This window comes from Mytilus trossulus, chromosome 12 (genome assembly GCF_036588685.1).
Source record: "Mytilus trossulus isolate FHL-02 chromosome 12, PNRI_Mtr1.1.1.hap1, whole genome shotgun sequence".
In the NCBI taxonomy this organism is placed as follows: domain Eukaryota; kingdom Metazoa; phylum Mollusca; class Bivalvia; order Mytilida; family Mytilidae; genus Mytilus; species Mytilus trossulus.
In genome coordinates, this window is record NC_086384.1 from 40,903,130 (window position 1) to 40,920,898 (window position 17,769).

The 17,769-nt window shown below is 30.8% G+C and overlaps 1 protein-coding gene across 4 annotated transcripts in view; it reads right to left on the reverse strand.

Moving 5' to 3' along the window:
- Positions 1-630: 630 nt before the first annotated feature.
- Positions 631-17,769, reverse strand: part of LOC134692091 (NAD kinase-like) — a 44,141-nt gene continuing 27,002 nt past the window's right edge. For all 4 annotated transcript variants that reach the window (XM_063552469.1, XM_063552471.1, XM_063552470.1 and 1 more), the window contains 8 exons: positions 11,736-11,850; positions 10,542-10,627; positions 9,892-9,994; positions 9,324-9,445; positions 7,641-7,740; positions 7,040-7,197; positions 5,999-6,081; positions 631-5,394 (listed from right to left, as the gene is read on the reverse strand). In XM_063552469.1, the coding sequence (XP_063408539.1) occupies positions 5,220-5,394; positions 5,999-6,081; positions 7,040-7,197; positions 7,641-7,740; positions 9,324-9,445; positions 9,892-9,994; positions 10,542-10,627; positions 11,736-11,850 (942 nt within the window). In that variant the 3' untranslated portion in view covers positions 631-5,219. The remainder of the gene's footprint in view (positions 5,395-5,998; positions 6,082-7,039; positions 7,198-7,640; positions 7,741-9,323; positions 9,446-9,891; positions 9,995-10,541; positions 10,628-11,735; positions 11,851-17,769) is intronic.

A 17,769-nucleotide genomic window follows, 5' to 3' on the forward strand; every position in this document is an offset into this window, starting at 1 on the left:
AATTACATGCTTGTATAAAAATACACAGAATATTCCATAACAGATAATTGCCTGAAGAAACAATGCTGATAAAGAGACAGAGATAAAAGAATCGTCACACACATAACAGGCTATTATTTGAACTTGGAATAATTTTTAAATTATGGAATTTAAATAATTTCTTGTGTTTAAATTTTTTTAATAAATTCCATGTTTATTTGGTATTATAATCTTTTGAGCGGTTAATAACACTTTCCATACAATATATTTTGGTTAGATATGATGTGCGCGGCACAGTACATTCTATTGAAAATATACTAATTTCTTTGTAATAGAAAGTGTTGTGCGCAGCACAGAACATTTCAGTACAGAATAAACATGGAATTTATTAAAAATTTCAATAACAAGAAATCAAACAAATTCCATAATTAAAAATAATTCCAAGTTCAAATAATAGCCTGTTAGTCATACTAAAAGCAGAATAATACATGTCGTAAACATATCAAAATCAACAAATTTGACCTGAAGATGCCCTATAACACTTTGATTTTATATAAATAGATACAAGAAAAACCTGAAACCATATGTAAAACACATGAACATCTTTGTACTAAGTTACAAGCATCATGTATTTTTAGAAAGACTTGATAAGATCACAAATATGGCTATTTTTATACTGTTAAACTAAATTCTAAAATGTTCTAATGCAAATATGTATAACATTATCTTAAGAGTATCTTAATTGTATGTGGAAGCTTTATAATACTCTTTGATTTTCTATTTATGTAGGTCAAATTTTGACTTATCATTTCCTAGTGACTTGAAGTACAAGTTGTTGTATTGTACTGTGATTTTGGGATAAAGAACTGTAACTTTTGCTTTTGGTTTTGTCAAATGTGTCATGAAAATTTTACCTTGTTATTTAATTTACTAAGTACATCAAATAGTTTTTAAAAAATATATTAATAAATATAAAAACATTTTTGACACAAAAACAGCTATTGAAAATCTAACCTGCCAGATTGGCATGATGGGTAGCAAAGTCACCAAGAGGATAGTAGAACAAAACAAAAACTAAAGAGCAGCCTTCAGATGACTTTATCCAAAGTGATCATCATCAGCTTTCTACATAAGTTGACCCTCAAAATTAGAATTTTGTGACACAGAATTGTAAGGTATTCAAGAGCTCAAACATGTGCCAAATTATATACCAATTATCATTAAATTTGAAATTGATAAAGGTCGGATATCAAATTAACCTGTTAAGTTTTAACGGCACTGGCGCATTGGTTAATTTTTAAGAGAATTTTAAATTCTTGTTTTTAACAATTTATGCTCTGGATATCCTCGACCTCATGAAACATCCCTGAAACTCTTACTTGTGATGAAAAGAAACCATTTAATACATTATAAATTTAAAAAATGTCCACCTTAATTCAAATATTAATTTGTGATAATTTAAAACTTTGTGCATATATAATATTGAGAATGGAATTGGAGAATGTATCAAATAGACTTCCTCACCAAAGAGCAGAAAATAGCCAAAGGCTACCAATGAGACTTCAACATAGCAAGAAAATCCCGAAACCAGATTCATTGTTTGATTATTTAAAGGCCGAGATGAAATTCTCATTGCCTGTGCAAAATGTACATACAGCAATAATATTGCAAACATCATAAGTTATGATTCATAACTACTAACTAGTGATACTGTGGATTCATTTATTTTCGTGGGTACTAATTTTCGTGGATAGAGGAAAACTTACATATTTGTGGGTATTTAAATTCGTGGTTTTGACAAAGTCACATGCATTTCTTTAGAAAATTTGCATTTCGTGGAACATTTAATTTCGTTGTTTCCCTGTACCCACGAAAACCACGAAAATTGGTATCCAACGAATATTAATTAATCCACAGTAGTATGAATAAAATCAGGTTATTTGATTATCATAGAACATGAATAAATAAGACATGAATTTACATGACAACAATCAAAATTGAGATCTTTGTAAATATTGTAAATGTTTTCATTTTCATGGGGGTACCAATTTGCATGAAGTTAGCCAAAAAGTTATTTGAGATCTGGATATACAGTAATATGAATGTACTCATTTTCATGTAATACCAATTTTCATGGACAGGAGTGAGCAGAAATGTATTTTCAATCTCTCTGTAAACACTGTGAATATATCCATTTTCATGGTGTGAGCAAACATGCATTTTGTTTGACATTTGCTCAGGGGATTTGAATTTTTTACAAATTTGTACCAAACATCGTAGGAATTATATTTTTTTTACCATAAAATTTCATGGATCACTTTAACAAAAATATTCATAAAGTCAGTAATTTATAAAAAATAATTATGAATCTGCAGTATAATAAACTTAATAAAGTTCAAGTAAATTCTGTTAAATCAGAAATTTTAGCATGGTTTTCATTATTAAAAATTTATGCAAAAATGCAATGAAATGATACACATTTGATAATTAACTTTACATCATTGCAAAAATGCAATAAAATACTAATCATGCAATATTTTCTTTTATTATTGCAAAAATGCAATAAAAATTCAGCATCTCAAATCAGACATTTTAAAATCTGATTGCGTTAATTTTGCATTACACAATTTCTGATATCGCCTATAATAAACATTTACAATATTTTTTTTTACATGCAATGAATTCTGAAATAATAGGAAGTAAAATGGCTTTAATGATTTATACAATATGATATCTGAACACAAAGTATCAATTGTGTATGTGCAATTACAGTTTATTATTTTGTGCCCAAAATGATCAGAGGCAAACAAAAATGTTTATTACATATTTCATGTCATATGTAATTTGCAAATCTCTAACTAAGGCAATGGCAAATGAAAGTATACAATGTTATTGTCCCTGATCATGCTATGAAAGCTTTTAAATGTTATCATGAATTCCCAAAAGCCCTTCAACCATCAAAGAGCGACCAGGGGCGGATCCAGCCATTTAAAAAAGGGGGGTCCCAACCCAGGACAAAGGGTGGGGCTCCAACTATATGTCCCCATTCAAATGCATTGATCGGTCAAAAAAAGGGGGGTTTCAACCCCGGGAACCCCCTGGATTGGCCAATGGAACAGAATTGCTAATGTGGATTCATTATTTTTCATGCAGTTCCAATTTTCGTGGATTTCATGGATACAGATAAACCAATAAACGAATTTAAATGTTCCAACGAATTACAAAATTCTATAATAATGTATGCAGTCAGTGGCAAAATCATTAATTCAAATATACAGTAAAAGTTTTTCTAAATCCTTGAAAAAATTGAAACCAATGAAAATAAATGAATCCACAGTAATTGTAGATGAATAATATCCCCAAAGTTCCACAGTAATATTAATTTCTTATAAGCTGAAAAACCAAGAAAAAAATGTTCAATTGAAATCTTTCTCAGAAATAAAACCAATAAATTGCAACCACACAAAAATTTATATCCATACAGTGTTTTCAAATGTCCTGTAGAAAAACATAACGGATGTCTTCTTAAAATGTGGCATATAAATTTGAGAATGGAAATGGGGAATATGTCATAGAGACAACAACCTAACCAAAGAGCAGATTACAGACAAAAGGCCACCAATTGAAATAAAGCTCACATGGAAAAAATGGCACTGACAATCGAGTTTGAAATTTTCCATATATTTACAAATAAATTCCATTGTTTTAATTCCATGACAGGAGGTCACTGACAGGTCTTTACAGGGGAAAATATTTAGGAGGTCTCTATCAATATGGTGATTGTTGACACCTATATCTTGAAAAACGTATTTTTGTCTTGACAAAAATTGCATGAGCAACGGAAAATAAACTTATTTAGAATTAAATATTTATAATATAAAAGTCCAGAAACAATATAACAGACATATCACAAAATATGCAAAAAAAATTATATAACAAATCATTAACATTAAAATATTTAAATGATTGCATTAATATATAAAATGAGAAACTTAACAAATATAAAACAATAATATATTTTGTTTGCTACTTTGATTATCTGTTTTTTAGATTTTTTTATCACATATCCTAAATTTAAAACGAGCTGCAAAGATAACATGTTTGATGCATCAATTATGCAGTACTGTAAAACCTGCTTAAGGAGGTAGACCTAGGTTAAGGGAAATAACTCGGAAAATCATCAGTACGTTTGTGTCAACCATTTTCACAAATATATTCTAAGCTTCTAGGTTACATAGATTATTTCCAATCTGTTTCAGGTAAATGCTTAAAATACATTGATGATACTTGACTTTTACAAACACATACCTGATTTAAAGAGTTATCTCCCTGAACCAAAGTCTCCCCCCTTCAGGAGGTTCGCTACTCTATTTAAAAATAACAAGCTTTTTAAAAGATTGTTATAAATTGATAGTATTTAAATAAGGAAACTAAAAAAGCAGAAAAAATGGAGGGTCCCTGTGCTTGTTTTCGAGATATAAGCCATTGAAAAATTGGCGGGAAATAAATCTCTCTAGATTTTTCTTAAATTTAACATTGGCACCTTTTTTGTTTAAAAAAATATGAAAAATAACAAGGATTTTATAAGATTTTGAAATATGGCCTTTGTGTGATAAAAATATGAAAAGAAAAGTAGGGGTTAGTGGGCATAATACATGGATAAAACCAGAGGATTTAAAAAAATCTAGCAAAAATTCAAGAAATAGAGGAGCAAACATCCTTAAAAGAGAATGTTCGTTTTTTCTTCTCAAAAGCCTTAAATCATTTATTTGTCAAAAAATAATCCTCAAATATCAAAGTTTATATCTTTACATCTGGGAAATGAATTACTGATACTCTTTATTGATGCAGAAATAATATTTATTTTTTAGTCTCTAAGTTGCCGGAGTCTACTGTTCTTCGATAAAAGACATTCAAAGCAAAATGTCTCAACTTAACCGTGTATAAAACATATTCATTACTCAAAGATACTTAAATGTTGACTATAATATTCTATGCAACTGAATAAGTTTAATTTGGCAAACAGCACTTTTATCATCTTCAAATGCTATTTTCAGGTATTAGATGACATAATTTAAAATTTCAAGTTGGGGCAAGATTTCTCATGAAATAAAACCCACAAAAATAAGGAAAATTGGCCATATGCAGTGGCAAGTATTTCATACCTAAGTTAAAATCTTTACCAAATACATTACAATTTCAAAAATAGCAAACAAAATATTTCCATGTAACCCAATGAACTAATTACTAAGTTCTACAGAGTCTAAGCTGGTTGTACTAGGTATTGAGGAAAGAGGTTTCTGTTGTTGGCGAACGTTCCAATGTAAACACCCAGCTAACCCTGCAAACCAATCGTCTATCTGATCTCTAGCACATATAGATGGTACTGGATACTGGGCTGTGGTGATACGTAAACTGAAATTCAAAATAAAATTAAAATTCATTTTCCTTTAAAATTAATTAATTTGTTAAATATTCATACCCTCATTAACTCATCCTGTATGTACTGTCCCAAGTCAGGAGCCTCTAATTCAGTAGTTGTCTTTGTTGCTGTATATCATATCTGTATTTGGTTCATTGGTTTTTTATTTTCATAAGTTAGGCTGTTAGTTTTCTGGTTTAAGTATTTTATATTTGTTATTTCAGGCCTTTTATAGTTAACCAAGAGGTGGGTTTTTCCATGTTAAAGGATGTACAGTGACCTATATATAGTTCTTAACTCAATGTTATTTGGTCTCTAATAGAGTTTGTCTTATTGACAATCATTCCACATCTTCTTAGGGCTATTCCATTAAAAGGTATGTGGGAGGGTAGTAAGGGACTTTTAAAATATCCCTACAACCAAGAACCATTTTTTTAGATAATTTTGCATAAAGGTAATACCTGCATACTGAAAAAAAGACCCATGACCAACATTCAATAATTAAACTTCCCTTCCTACCCTCTCACATACATTTCAATGGAATAGCCCTTACTTTTACCTTAACTGTTGCCTAAATTGCCATGAAAGATAACTTACCAGTCTCCTTGCATTAATTCTTGCCTATTTCTCCCATCAAAGGATAACCATACAGAACTCCTGGCATTTTCTGCCACCATTATCTGAAGTAAACATTATTATTTAAATCTAATATCACTACTGTCTATGTTAAGGGAGGGTTACACAGAAAGCAGGTTTTACACTGCAACATTTTGTATGTACCTGTCCCAAGTTAGTGGCCTGTAATTCAGAAGCTATCTTTTGTTTTGTATTATTTTGTACATATTTCAGGCCTTTAGTTTTTTCGTTTGAATTGTTTTACATACGTCATTTCTGGTCTTTTCATAGCTTACTATCCAGTATGGGTAACTATCATAGTTGAACAGAGTAAAGTGATTTGTATTAGCTAACTTTTATGTCTGTTGTTCTCTGGTAGAGTTTTGTCTGATTGGCAATCACATCACTTCTTCTTATTATTTATTGATAGTATCTCAATATTAATTGAAATTAGGACTATGATTACTACTGTGGATTGAATTATTTATTGTGGGTACAGATTTAGGAAAAAAATTGTGATTGTGCCAGTCTCCATATAGAATGAAAAAAAATTGTATTTTGTTGAACATTAATTCTTGATTCACCTATAACACACAAAATCGATCAAAATTGGTATCCCTTGAAAACTAATGAGAGCCGTAGTGTAGTGGTTAGTGCATCGGACTACTAACACAAAGGTTCCTGTTCGATTCCCGTTTGGAATGAAAATTTCAGGAACTCAATTTTCGGCTCTCCCTCGACACCATTTGTGAGTATGGTCTTGAGGAAACGATGATAGTGCGTCAGAAGGGGACGATAAATGGCTGACCCGTGTTAAGAGAGAGCCATATCTCTTGCACGTTAAAGACACACTTGTAGATTTCGAAAAAGAGTAGGCTAATGCCGCTACAAGGCAGCACTCGCACCCGCAAAGTGGAAAGGAATTAATATAAGTTGCAAAACTTGTTTCCCAATCCACTATAAATAAATATGTTTAAACTAAACTAACTAATGTATCCACAGTACATAAACTATCTACAATACCTTGATTTCTACTCCAGCTGGAACAATAACTGGTCGGAATGATAGAGAATGAGGACAAATAGGGCAGAGTATTATAGCTGGTACGCTGGGATGGACCATGGATGCTCCGGCAGATACAGCATAGGCAGTACTTCCTGTTGGTGTGGAAATAATCAAACCTGAAAATGTAGAACAAATTGTTGGTGATGATAAATTAACCATGAACATGTTGGGCAAATATATGGTACAAATAATCAAACATAAGAATAAAATATCGTAAAACGTTTTAGTGTGGAAACTATATAATCTAAATCCTAGGTCAGGTTTTTGAAATTAATTATGGGGTATCAAGCTCAAGTGATCATAACAAACTCATAATATATATATATATATATATTGGCAAAGTTTTTTGGAATGATGTGCCCAAAATTTTAAATTCAGTGTTGATAAGCTAATGATAATTGTAGTGAACTACTTAGACCACTAAGCCGAAGAGGCCAAAAAAAACTACAGGAAAAATTCTGAAATTTTTAAATTTATTTAAAAAAATTCTGTATCTTAAAATATATTCAATCATTTCACAATAGCATATACAAAGTAGCATAGAAATAAAAATACTAACCATCTCCTTGAACTGATGTTACAAGTTTTCCTTCTACAAACAGGTCTACATTACTAAGGTAGGGTGATTGTGCACGGTCAACAACTACTTCATTTAAAACCTAAAACATATTAAAATCATTATAATTCATATTTACTTAAAAAGCTAAGTGCATCTGACAAACAGAATTTCAATCTTGGTATCTATGATGGGTTTATTTACAACTAGTGTAACAGTGCCACTGCTCTTGTGAGTTTTCTCTTCGAGGGTATTGCTAGTCCAATAGTCAGCACTTCTGTATTTATATGAATTATCATTGAAATGGTCATAATTATAAATCAACTGTTTATAAATTTTTCGATTTTTCTTAATACTAAAGATTTTCTACCCTGAGAATGGAATTACAATAGCTAGTTTTATTTGGCAAAACTTTTAAGAATTTTTGGTCCTTATTGCTCTTCATACTTAGTTCAGCCTTTTTATCTTTTTGGAATCAAGTGTCACTGATGACACCGTATTAGAAGCGTGAAAAGTGCTTCGGCGGTAAATAATTTAAATCCTGGTATCTATGAGTAGTTCATATTGAAACAAAATAATTGTTATTTGTTCTTCGAATTATGTTTTTGGGGGTACCAAATTTATGGATTACCATAGTAGATAAAAATTCAAATATTATTTTGAAATTTTTCCAATTATTGATAAAAGTGAAGTATTGATTGAGATCAAAATCATAGCTGACAGACATTAATTACAATAATTACACATCATTTTGGTCTATATGAATGCAATCTTTAGTTTGACACTTCGTTTAACCCTTTCAATGCTATACACAGCATATGCCTCGATGACGTACGCCGTCAGCCACTGCTATTCACTGCATATGCTGCGATGACAATGGATTTTTCGTTAGGACTCTTAAACCATTCGGTTTTTATTCAGGTCCTCTCTAATTTTTCCTCGTATGAATCGAGGATATTCAAGGTCTTATTTGTGCTTGAAATCCCTGAAATTTTCAAAGTAAAATCATGCAGTAAAAGGAAAATAGAAGGAAAATAAAAACAAATATTTTGACAAATGCAAATGGCGGAAACGAAGCTGTAAATATGGAAATATTTCAGCATTTCTATGGCGAAACTGACAAAGTGGATTAGTTTAAAGGTTTCTTGTTATCTCAATGTGTTTATTACATTTAATTCGAGTGAGAAAGGACGTTGAAAAAGGGGGGAAAACAGAGGTTGACTGAAATTTTGAAGACAGAGCCATTTATTCGCTACGGAATCCAGCAACTGGTGTTTGTTTATTATATGGCAGATAAATCAACACAATAAATAAAGACTAAAATTAGCTTTTATTCAAAATTCAACACAAATGTAATAAATTACACCTATTACCTGTTAATTACCCGAAAATACAGATAACCTGATAAAAATTTTACTGAAATAATTGTCTTAACAATACAGTTCATGCTCTCCTGAGCATTTTTCATGCAATTGTTTTCTCTGTATCTCTTACAATAAAAAAGATACAGAAGTCTAAAAAGGAATATACTGTTCTAATGAATGATAACAAAAAAAAATGCAGCAGCAGCAGCCATTTTTCTATATTTTTAGTGTAGCGTTGAAAGGGTTAAAATGAGATATGGATGTGTTCAGCACGGTTCCCAGTTATAAATATTATACAACAATTTAAGAAATATTTACTTACTAAATAACTTTGTTTACTATCAGAATTATTGATATGTTTTATATGTGATACTTTGTGTGATTCAGAGCCAGATTTACACACTACACACTTCAGTCTATATCTTAGTGTCAGATCGGCATGACCTACAAATATACAAAAACATGATTAACAAAAATACCAAACTCCAATGTAAATGTAAATAAAAGAATTTAGTAATGTTTTTTTTCTTTCAATTTATACAAAATCAAAGCAAGCATCGAGGAGGTTGAGATCTCACAAAACATGTTTAACTCAACCACATGTTTGTGTCTGTCCCAAGTCAGGAGCCTTTATTAGTTTGTATGTTTTTTTTACTTTAAGTTCATTTATTTGTTTTGCAGTTTATTATGACTTCCATTTACATTGAACTAGTACATATTTCTATTTAGGGGCCAGCTAAGGACCATCTCCTGTTCTGGGATTTTCTCCCTGTGTTGACGACCCATTGGTGGTCTTTGTCTGTTATCTGCTCTTTGGTTGGCTTGTTGTCTCTTAAACATATTCCCCATTTCCATTCTCAATTTTATGTAATATTTCATGTGTACCTTACCTTCTAAAACATTTGTGACTTGTTCTTTAAAATTATCAAATGGAAATGGAGTTAAAAATCCTAGTGAGCCCATGTTGAATGCCATCACTGGTGGAACATTTGTCTGAAATAAAACATTTATGTAATTAAAATATATGAGCCATGTAAGGGAGTCATACAACTGGAGCATTTGTCTGAAATAAAACATTTATGTACTTATGTATATACTTAATATATGAGCCATGGAAGGAAGTTATTTACATTGAACATTTGAAAGGAAAATAACTCTTTAAAATTTCTTTAAAATTATTAAATGGATATGATGTTAAAAATCCTAATGATCCCACATTGTATTCTATAACTGGAAATTTGTCTGAAATAAAACATTAGAGTATGTTGAATAAAAGAACAAAGCTTCAATATCTTCAGAGTTGAATACATTTTGTTCGTAAAAGGGCAATAATTTATAGATTTTTTTTTTTACTTCTATAAATTCATGAAAATGAAGAGAAATATAGACTTAATATTTTTCAATACCCATCTATGTTATGAAGGAATTTGAGGCATATAACAATGTACCATCCCAATCAAGACATATTATCATATCTTTATCGAGTCAAAGGCTAATCTCCATTGACACAGCTCTATCCCCTTCTAATATGATATCTTACCTGGAAGAAATTTGAAGCATACAACAATGTACCATCCCCACCAAGACATATTATCATATCTATTTTTCCTGTTAGATCATCTTTACCTGAAAAAAACCAACAGCAATAGAACACTATAATAAACTCTATCAAAATGAAAAATTTAACTGTTCCTACTAAAGCCAAACAACCACAAACAAAACCTGATAATTACATTATATGTATGTTTCATTATAATAATTTATTTTGATTGGCTAACTGCACGTCACGTGTTATTCCGTAAGCAATTGCATCACTCAATAATACTTTTCATTCATGATAGCACGTGGTCCCTCAATAAAGTGCACAGGTGAATAAAATACAAAATTTATAAAATTCATGTTTTCATGATCATAGCTAAAAAATGTAATTATAAGTATTGAATGCTTCTTTTTGTAACTTTATAGGGTTGAAAAAGCGTTGACCATGCGCACATTTTTAATATGAAGCGCTTCCGCGCTTCATACAAAATGTACTTCGGTCAACGCTTTTACACCCCAATGAATTTACAAAAAGAAGCATTCAATTCTTAAATGCATAAATAATCTTATAGAAAGTTTATTCGAATTAATTGCAAATGAGTTTGCTCAAACAGGTGCTTTAAGCTGACTGTCTTAAATTTACAATGAGGTGAGATATTTTGCTCAATGTTGAAGGCCTGACTTTGAATTTCGGGAGAAAGAACAGCAATAAAAGGGCTGTTTCTTTGGTTTAAGGGGTTGTTTTTTAAAGGCATGTACTGATTTTGTATCATGGATTAATACCCTAATCCTTTGTTTTTCTTTCATGTACACTGAGTATTTTAAAAAATCAACCATATAAATGAAAATGTTGTCTGACAAACCATACTATATGTGCCTATTCCTTGTGTCTGTCATTCAGTGAAGTGGTCATTGTTTGTTGTGTCACATTTGTTTTTTGCTTACATAATGAAATTGACTTATTTTTGTTTGAATTGTTCCACATTTTGTCATGCAGATGTTTCTATAGCTGACTAAAGGGTTAAGGGCTGTATGGTGACCTTACAATATTTGTCTTATTGGCAGCCATTGGCAGAACATCTTATTTTTTGACAGATTAGACTGCATTGATTCAACACACCAAACACCTGTCAAAACAAAATCAGAATTACTCAAAAGACAAACAATACTTGGTCCAGGTAGTCTTGTATCTTACCTTCTTCAAAAGTTTGTAATTTTGTTTTGAGATGATCAACAAATTCTTCATCCTGAGACAGCAGGTAATTTTTATCTAAATATTTCTTTTCTATGTATACTACCATATTCTTAAACTGAAAATAAATACATTTCAAGAGATGTATAAAATAGATATCTTATTGCAGGTGTATTATACATTTTTTAACTTTTAAGATAGCATTAAAGGGTTTCTCTAAAACCTTTAATTATATTCATAGATATTTGTTTACTGTTATCAATAAACAATCAATCAAAATTTTTCTAATAAAAACCATTAAAATTGCCATAACATCACCTCTGACGCCTTTTAAGAATCTAAAGGACTAAAACGGAAATAATGTTATATGATTGGTTGAATTTCCATTGTTTAGAACAAGTTAAACCAATCACAATGGTGTGGTGTATGCTTTTGGATTATGGAACACGCACCCCTTTCATTACAATTTTGGTCTTAGTGCATTAAGTGTATCAGTTGCGACCATGAAACGATATCGTTGTAATGGCTGAACAACTCAAGATTTACATTATGGACAAATAATTTTATAAGCTATCGGATTGTATCGACAGCTTTAACAATAGAAACAAATAGTCTTGAACATGTTGATATGAGTGATGGCAATCACAACTACCCAGAATGCATTCTGAAATAGCAATTTAAACTATACTAAGCATTTACTGGTAAACCCAATGTTTTTAAGTCCTACATAACACAACCAGATTTCTTGAAGGTCAACTTCACCTGAGAGATTTCTAACTTCATGTTTAGCAAAACTTATTTTAATAGAAAATTTATCACTGCAGTTACCATGTAGTAATACCACAGAAATGTAAAACAATTGCAAAAAAAATTGTATTTGATATTTGACACAGTGCAAAATGACCCCTTGGGAAATATGAAGAAAAACAAATAAGATGTGGTATAATTGCCTGTGAAACAACATAATCCACCAAAGTTCAAATAATGTGGCTCATTACTAGTTGACATTATTTTCCAATCAGATCAGAACAATATTTATCTAATAAGAACAAAAATCAAGTTTTATTACCTCTTAAAAATATAACATTTAAATTGACATATTAATTCAGAAATACAAATTCTCCAACCAGAATTCCCTAGAAATCCTCTTTAAAGCTTTCTAATGATGTGACCATGATTTGGAGGAATATGAGGATTATTTTTTTTAATGTGAATAAATCAAATCATCAAAAAAAGATTACTGATGAAATTGTTTTTCTTATTCTGTCCTTAGATAATAGAGAAAAAGGTCATTCATCTAATTAACATGTACTTCTTATAAGAAATGTACAAACTTGTATATTTCCAAATACAGGCAAATTTTGCACATCACAATATATCAAAGAAATGCTAACCTCCATGTTTGTCATGCTATTCGAATCATAGATTGAGAAAAGAATGCATTTTAGTGGATATTATTTTTTGTGGTTTTGCCAAAGTCTGCACAAATTCCTATAGAAAAATTCATAAACTGTTGAATATCTAAATTTCCCAGAAGAAAAGATTTTTTTTTTTAAATCCACAGAGTGAGAATGTGAGAGGTAGTAAGTTATGACCCGTGTATGCCCATTCCAGCCATAGATGAACTTGAATAAGCTGTAGTGTATTTTGAAAATGAATTATCAGTTTTTGACAAATAACATTGATTTATTTGTCTGTTGGTGCTTAACCGCAAATACACTTTTAGTAATGGCAAACCATAGCTTTATCATGGAGTATAAGACTCTGTTTACACTGACAAAAAAGATCGATCTTTTTAAGATCAATCTTTGGTCCAGTGTAAACTGGTTAGATCGATCTTCAATCAGACTTAAAAAGGTCTACCTCAAGAGGTGGTTTTAAAAAGATCGATCTTATTTGAATCGATCTTTTTTTTTTGGGTGTAAACTAGCTCTTAAATCGATCGTGATCGATCTTTTCTCAAGTGAATGTTAAATTTAGATATGAAAATAAAGGTCAAATCGGTTCTTTTTTTGTTGCAGTGTAAACACACTGGATTAAATAAGATCCAAGATCGATCTTGCTTGTACAATGTAAATGCAAACTGGTCTTTTCAAGAAAGATTCAAATAAAGATTGTTTCAATTTCGTTGCCAGTATAAATTGGGTCTAAAAATGGGAAAATGAGATATAATTTATTATTGCTTACAAGGCAACTCTCAGTCTCTCACAAGGGACCAATTTTATGACCTTGGACCACTGAATTTCTGCAGGAAAACTGGCAATTTATCCTTGTCAATTAAGGTTACAGTCTAATCAAACGAGTTATATTATTATATATCAAAACATCTTAATGCTTGATTCCTTTAAGCTGAAGTTTATGTCATTAAATTCATATATCTGTATATATGTATTTTTTTTTAAATTAATTTAAAATTTTGTTTAAAAAAACAACCTAGAAATCAATTCATCTAAGCTGCTGGGTCCCAGAACAATTAGGTGTAAAATAATGTTTACCTAAAAAGGTATTTTGAATTAAAATTATAAGAAATCTGTCCAATGAAAATGTGTAAATAACTATCAAATAGTGACAAAAGTAGGAATTATTTTAAAGAGACATTTGACAGGAATAAATTCAATATTATTCATATTATTTTTTTTTTAATAAATCAAGGCTACCTTACTCAAATAATGATTTTGTACCTAATGACTGACAATAAAACAACAAAAAAACAGAACCACATTTTTTTTAATCAGAAATCTCTTTTTAAATTACCTTTTTTTTCATTTTAATCCTTCATGCTTTATGGTTTTATTTAAGTACTGAGATTGACAACCTAAAATCATTTGACCTAATCAAAGTTTTATATTTCAAACCTACATCTAGGTAAATAGGTGAACATATACCTAGAATTAAATATTTAAAGTAATTTTAATTTCAACATCAAATTATATCCAAAACAAGAGAAACTGCCAGCTTCTAGCTTCTGCTCACTGATGATACCCCTGCCGCAAGTGGATAATTTTAATAATGTAAAAATATACAAGTGTTCGGTAAACAAGAAGTTGTTCAGTGATAAATCTGAAAACACATCACTCAGTATAGCTGACTTATATGGACCCTGAAACCAAATTTCAGAAATCTTTGTATTATAGTTCCTGAGAAAAAAGTTTTTAACTTGGCTACCAAGTGTAAGATCATACAAGTGTTGAGAAACAGGAAGTTGTTGAGTGATGACTCCTGATGAACCCTATAAACCAAATTTCAGAAATCCTTGTATTGTAGTTCCTAAAAAAACATATGAAGAAAAATATCTATTTGATGGACAGACGGGCTGACGGATGGGCAGACAACGGTAAAACAGTACACCCACCTTTTTTTAAGCGGGCCTAGGGTATAATAAGGTATTAAAAACATTTTAAAATGTGTAAAATTTCTACACAAAATTGAATCCCATTTTGCATCATTCTTAAACAGACTGGTACAGCTTATAAAAAGCTAAAAGCAACAATAGTGCACACGCTGAAATGTCTCGCCTTCTTTATTTATCATTGATATTATGTTGATAGTCCTAAATATAAAGCTTTATCAAAACTGTCACATAAACCAAGATAACTAACCATTGACCAATGAACCATGAAAATGAGGCCAAGGTCAGATAAACCATGCCAGGCAGACATGTACAGCTAACAATTCTTCCAAACACCAATTGGCAAATATAGTTGACCTATTGCTTATAGTTTAAGAAAAACAAACCAAAACACAAAAAGTCAACACTGAGCAATGAACCGTGAAAATGAGGTCAAGGTCAAATAAAACCTGTGCTACTGGCATATAGATCATAAAATACTTCCATACACCAAATATTGTTGATTAATGGTATATATAGTATTAGATAAAAACACACAATATCAAAAACTTTACTTTGACCACTGAACCATGAAAATGAGGTCAGAGTCAGATGACATCTGCCCGCTAGACATGTACACCTTACAATCATTCCATACAACAATTATAGTAGACCTATTGCATAAAGTATGAGAAAACAGACCAAAACACAAAAATCTAGCTATAACCACTGAACCATGAAAATGGGGTCAAGGTCAGATGACACCTGCCAGTTGGACATGTACAACTTGCAGTCCTTCCATTCACTGAATATACTAGACCTATTGCTTATAGTATCTCAGATATGGACTTGACCATCAAAACTTTACCTTGTTCACCGATCCATGAAATGAGGTCGAGGTCAAGTGAAAACTGTCTGACAGGCATTAGGACCTTGCAAGGTATGCACATACCAAATATAGTTATCCTATTACTTATAATAAGAGAGAATTTAGCATTACAAAAAATTTGAACTTTTTTTTCAAGTGGTCACTGAACCATGAAAATGAGGTCAAGGACATTTGACATGTGACTGACAGAAACTTCGTAACATGAAGCATCTATATACAAAGTATGAAGCATCCAAGTCTTCCAACTTCTAAAATATAAAGCTATAAAGAAGTTAGCTAACGCCGCCACTGGATCACTATCCCTATGTTGAGCTTTCTACAACAAAAGTTGCAGGTTCAACAAAAATCAAACATTGAACAAATCAATGAAACCTATTTTACTTATAGAACCCTCAGCTTTCTCTGGGAACTACAGTGCTTTTATTTTGTGGTTATTTGATTGAAAGAGAGACACACATTTTTTTTTATTATTATATATATATATACACATAAAAATATATGATATGGGCAGAAAATAGAAAAAAATAGAGAATGTGTATATTGGATATAAGTTTCATAATTTGGTTGAGAAAAACTAAAGTTAGAGAACATAAACCAATTTTTGGACATACAACTACGCACATAGACAGATAACAATAAATACTCCCTCAGGTGTGATGGTGTGGGCCCAAAAATGCTACCAGACTGCCTTCATTTATGCTCAAATTTCAAAAAAGGTCATAAACGCCCTAAATTAGAGCCAAGTAGCATGCTTAAATGTCATGTCAAAGATACATTTGCTAAAGTAATGTTGTATGATCTTTCATGCAGGTTTTATTTTTTCACATATTTACATCATGGTAGTATATTCTTTATATCTTTAATGTGACAAAAGTAAGCTGACTCAACCATGAAAATTTAGGGCTTGATTTTTATTTTTTAACATGACAGGGTTAATTTTACAGAACTTAATAGTTTGAACTTTTTGATATAATTTGTCCTATAAATAGACCAAAAATTTTTTTTTTTAAATCAAGTTCTCTTTACCACTCGAGCTATGCAGACAGACTGTGAGCATTATTAAATACTTCATGCTTTAGAAAGTGGGGCTTAATAAAAGTAACTATGTCTGAAGAATATTTTTTTTCTCCATGTTTTGTTTGTTTCAGTCAAAAACAAGATAACATTGAGGTGTAATACCACCAAATCATGGTACGTCACATCCGGTTGCATACAAAAGTAGGCCTAAAAAAATATTCCCTTGAATTTGACAGTTGTAGAAAATTAACCCTGCAGCATTTCAATGCACTTAAATTTTTCTGAGTCGTAAATATGTTTGTTGGATGTCTGAAAGCATCATTCTTTTTTTATTTGATGGTCTTATAAAATATTTTGGAACGTTAAGGTTACAGAGGTACCAAAGCAGGTAACCAGTAAATAATAGTGTAAAAATTGGGTTGTTTACTTCCGGTAATGATTATTTTCTTATATGGAATGAAATGTTGTGTGAAATTTTCACTGTATCACTGGAAAGGATTAAACTTTACACATGCAAAGTATTTCTTTGGTTGAAATAAAGGTAAATACTGTACAATTTTTTTAAAAGTACAAATTTAACAAAGACTAATAGGGAAAAATCAATGGTGGTATTACACCTTGAGAATGGAAATGAGGAATGTGTCAAAGAGACAACAATCCCACCTAAGTGCAAAAAAACAGCTAAAGCCCTGACCAATTATCTTCAGCCAAGCATAAAATCTCACAACCAGAGGCTGTTCTTAGCTGGCCCCTATACAAAGTAAATAAATAATGTTTTACATGACTTATAAGTTTGAATTGAA